The following is a 5,000-nucleotide window of genomic DNA, read 5'->3' on the forward strand; positions in this document are numbered from 1 at the left end:
TCCGCCCACCCACCCATCCACCCATCCATCCATCCATCCATCCATCCATCCATCCATCCATCCGTCCAACCACCCACCCACCCATCCATCCATTCATCCACCCATCCATCCATCCATCCATCCACCCACCCATCCACCTATCCATCCATCCATCCATCCACCCACCCACCCATCCATCCATCCATCCACCCATCCATCCATCCATCCATCCATCCACCTATCCATCCATCCATCCACCCTATCTGTCTATCTGTCCGTCCGTCTGTCTGTCTATCTATATCCCTCTATCCCTCCCTCCACCCGTTCCTCCACCCGTTCCTCTGTCCAGAGGCTGCGCTCCTTTTTCAACACCACCTGGATGGAGCGCTACGGGGAGCCCATCGACCCAGACGTCTGCACGGTGGTGTGGAGCTTCTCTGTCGCCATCTTCAGCGTGGGCGGCATGGTGGGCTCCTTCAGCGTGGGCGTCATGGCCAACCGCTTCGGGAGGTAGGACCCCCTGAAGGCCCCTGAAGACCCTCCAATACCCCAATACCCCCGGAAGACCCCTCAATACCCCCTGACTACCCCCATAAGAGCCCTCAACACTCCCGAAGACCCCCAAATGATCCCCTAAACATCTACAAAGCCCTAAAGACCCCCAAAAGACCCTCTGGTGTGCTCCTTCAGCCTGGGCGTCATGGCCAACCCCTTTGGGAGGTAGGACCCCCAAAAGACCCCTCAAGACCCCCTAAACGTACCCAAGGCCCCTAAAAACACCCTTAAGATACCTTGAAGACCCCCTAAACATACCGAAAGGCCCTAAAGACACCCAAAAGCCCCCTAAAGCCCCCCTAAAGACCCCTCAAACATACCCAAGGGCCCCAAAGACACCCAAAAGACTCCCTTTAAGATACCCTGAAGATTGCCTGAAGACCCTCTAAAGGCCACCTAAAAACCCCTTAAAAATCTCCCAAAGACACCCAAAAGACCCCCTAAAAATCCCCAAAGCCCTAAAGACACTGTAAAGATACCCTGAAGACCCCCTAAACATACCCAGAGGCCCGGAAGACACCCAAAGCCTCCTTAAAGACCCCCAAAAGACCCTCTGGTGGCGTGGGTGTCAGAGACGCCTCAGTACCCCCTAAAGACCCCTCAAGACCCCCTGAAGACCCCCTAAACACAGATGGTATACAGACAACTACGAGGTACTACCCTCAAATGACCCCCACCTATAAAAAGACCCCCTATCTATGTCTATCTATCTATCTATCTATCTATCTATCTATCTGTCTGTCTGTCTGTCTGTCTGTCGGTTTGTCTTGTCTTTGTCTGTCTTTGTCTGTCTGTCTGTCTGTCTGTCTGTCTGTCTGTTTTGTCTGTTTTGTCTTTGTCTGTCTTTGTCTGTCTGTCTGTCTGTCTGTCTGTCTGTCTGTCTGTCTGTCCGTCCGCCTGTCCGTCTGTCTGTGAGCCGCAGCAGTAACATACACACATTGATAGCACTTGAATTTTACTGAGTTTACACTTTGCCACAAGACAAAGCCCTGTCAATCTCTCTCCCAGTGACTCCCCTTCACTTAGCAAGATCAATCAATCAATCAACCAATCAATCAATCAACCAATCAATCAATCAGTCGTAGTAAAAATAAAAGATGTACTACCTACTTTTTCACACCACCACACCACATGGCTGACTGTCCTGGCGTCCTACCGAGTCCCCCTGACCGTAGCGCTGCCTCCGCAGGCGCCGCTCCATGTTCCTGGTGAACGTGCTGGCCGTCATCGGGGGCCTCTTGATGGGCATGTCCACCCTCTGCTCCTCCTATGAGATGGTGATCGCAGGGCGACTGGTGATTGGTCTGTTCTGCGGCCTCTTCACGGGCCTGACGCCCATGTACGTGGGCGAGGTGTCGCCCACGCCGCTGCGGGGGGCGTTCGGGACCCTGCACCAGCTTGGCGTGGTGGTGGGCATCCTCATCGCTCAGGTCCGTGGCGCGCTCTCTTACTTTACCTGTTAAACCTTTCAGGGGACCCCGTCCTACTAAAGCATGGAGTCCAAAAAACACAAACAATAGCAAAATCATCATCTCAATTCCATTTCAAAGCAATATCCATATTTTTAGTTCAATAGATATTGACTCCTAGCTCCTAGCCCGCCTCCTAGACCGTGTCCTAGACTGTCTCCTAGATTCGGCTACCATGCGCCACCCATGTGGCATGTTCAGGAACCTCGTGTTCAGACGATGGACTTTTAAACACACAACTTTACTGTGGAGAGTGGGCTGGGTGGAACAAGCCAGGAGCATACTGACACAGGACATGACAAGGGCTCCTCCCCTGGGTGAGTGTGGGGATGGGGGTTTTAACCCGTTGCTTATTAGACCAAACAATGAGCAACAGCTGTGCAGCCACCCTGATCCTGGGCCCCTATTACCTAGACCCAGGACAGGTTTAGCTGCTCACACCCCACCATCCTCACACCACAGGCTCCTAGCTCCCAGACTGTCTCCTAGACTGTATCCTAGACTGTCTCCTACACTCTCTCTTATACTGTCACCTAGCTCCTAGACTGTCTCCTAGACTGTATACTAGACTGTCTCCTAGACTCTCTCCTAGATTGTCTCCTAGCTCCGAAGCTGTCTGCTTGACGGTATCCTAGACTCTCTCCTAGACTCTCCGCTAGATTGTCTCCTAGCTCTGAGACTACCTCTAGACTGCCTCCTAGACTGTCTCCTAGCTCCCAGACTGTCTCCTAGACCCTCTCCTATACTGTCACCTATCTCCTAGACTGCCTCCAAGACTGTTTCCTCGACTGTCTCCTAGCTCCTAGACCGTCTCTTAGTCTGTCCCCGTGACTGTCTCCTAGACTGTCTCCTAGCTCCTCAACTGTCTCCAAGACTGTCTCCTAGTTCATAGACCGTCTTCAAGTCTGTCCCCAAGACTGTCTCCGAAACTGTCTCCAAGCTCCTTGACTGTCACCTAGACCCTCGTAGATTGTCTCCTAGCTCCTACACTATCTCCCAGACTGGCCGACCTCCTAGACTGTCTCCTAGACTCTCCCTCTAGCGATTAGACTGTCTCCTCCACTGTCTCCTAATCCTCAGACTGTCTCCTAGAATGTCCCCTAGCTCCTAGACCAGTGATTCACAGCCTTTCTTCCACATCCAGGGGCCTCAGATTTATCCATTTGATCAGATTTAGTCTCTGGATTCAATCTCAGATCAAAATGGTATTGATTGGATCTGCAGCCTCTTGAAGGGCCCCTGAGAAGACCCCGGGCCCCGCCTTGAGACCTCCTGGGTGTAAACGTGGACTTTCTCCCTCCAGATATTTGGGCTGGAGGCGCTGCTCGGCTCCGACCGGCTGTGGCCCCTGCTGCTGTCCCTCACCATAGTCCCGGCCGTGGTGCAGTGCATCCTGCTGCCCTTCTGCCCCGAGAGCCCCCGCTTCCTGCTGATCAACCTCAACCAGGAAGAGCAAGCCCGCAACGGTACTACTGCACTACTACTACTACTACTACTACTACTACTACTACACTACTCCTACACTACAACTACTACGACAGTATACTACACTACTTCTACACTACAACTACTACTACGACACTACTACTACTACTACAGTATACTACACTACTCCTACACTACTACTACTACAGTATACTACACTACTACAATATACTAAACTACTCCTATACCACGACTAATATACTACACTACTACTATACTGATATACTACTACTGCTCTTAGCCCCTGCTTCCTGCTGATCAACCTCAACCAGTAAGAACAGGTCCACAAAGGTACTAATACTTCCACTGAGATAGAGAACGGTTCCACAACTATTCACCTCCAAAACAAAGCTTTACCCACAGATGCTGAACTTATGCACTGTTTCAAGATTCAAGATTCAAGAGGTTTATTTGTCACATACATGTACATACTTTCATACATATACATACTTTCATACATATACATACTTTCATACATATAAGCAGTGAAATGTCTTTGCAACGCACCCGGAGATTATGCACAATAGTTACTAAACCGAACATAATATCTAACCTAAGTCCTACCTAGCAACTAACTGAAACTGATTCCTAAAACGTAAAGCAGTGGGTGAATAGAATAATATCAATACAATACAATTAAAATAAAATAAGACTCAAAAAGAAAAATTCAAAGTATTACAAAATAGAAGGGAAGAGAGTTATGTATATGGGTTAGGCTATTTGTATAAACATATATGTGCAGTAAAGTGCATGTAAATAAAGTGAGAATGGAGATATACAGTACAGTATACAACAGTACTACACAGCAATACAGTAACACCCAACAGAACAGCAATACAGCGCAGTATCCAGTAACCCAGATCAGTGATACAGTATGCAGTACAGTATGCATCATACAGTACAGTAAGGCAGTGTGAGTGACTCAGTACTTTTAGTTAGGACCCCTGGTGAGTTCAGCGGTGACAGTCCTTATGTCTTGATGTAGAAACTCCGTCTTAGTTTCTGTTCTCGTTGTGTGGCTGTGGAGGCTCTTGCTCCACCACAGCAGCTGGAACAGTCCGTTGTTGGGGTGATGAGGATCCTTCATGACCCTGCAGCTCTGCTACTACACCTCCTGGTGTATAAGTCCTGCAGGGAGGGGAGGGTAGTTCCAGTGGTACGTTGGGCTGAACGCACCACCCTCTGCAGGGCCTGCCTGTCCTGAGCAGTACAGTTCCCAAAGCAGGCTGTGATGGTGCCTGTCAGGATGCTCTCCACCGCTCCACAGTAGAAGGACTTGAGGATCCTCACCGAGACCCGGAATTTCCTCAGCTGCCTGGTGGTGGAAGAGACGCTGCCTCGCCTTTCTCACCAGAGTGTCTGTGTGTACAGTCCATGTTAAGTCCTCTGTGATGTGGACTCCCAGGTATTTGAAGCTGCTCACCCTGTCGACAGAAGTCCCATTAATCCACAAGGGCGCGTGCGTCCTCGATTGTAATCCTCTCCTAAAGTCTACAATCAGCTCCTTAGTTT

General features: G+C 50.0%; 1 protein-coding gene across 1 annotated transcript in view; it reads left to right on the top strand.

Moving 5' to 3' along the window:
• LOC307240043 (solute carrier family 2, facilitated glucose transporter member 1-like) overlaps positions 1–5,000 on the top strand; it is a gene marked incomplete at both ends in the record, with an annotated part of 11,934 nt that overhangs the window by 903 nt on the left and 6,031 nt on the right. Inside the window, 3 exons of the mRNA XM_080013618.1 lie at positions 329–489; positions 1,724–1,964; positions 3,307–3,469. Of these exons, the coding sequence (XP_079869744.1) occupies positions 329–489; positions 1,724–1,964; positions 3,307–3,469 (565 nt within the window). The remainder of the gene's footprint in view (positions 1–328; positions 490–1,723; positions 1,965–3,306; positions 3,470–5,000) is intronic.

Source organism: Zeus faber (genome assembly GCF_960531495.2).
Source record: "Zeus faber genome assembly, chromosome: 1".
In the NCBI taxonomy this organism is placed as follows: Eukaryota; Metazoa; Chordata; class Actinopteri; order Zeiformes; family Zeidae; genus Zeus; species Zeus faber.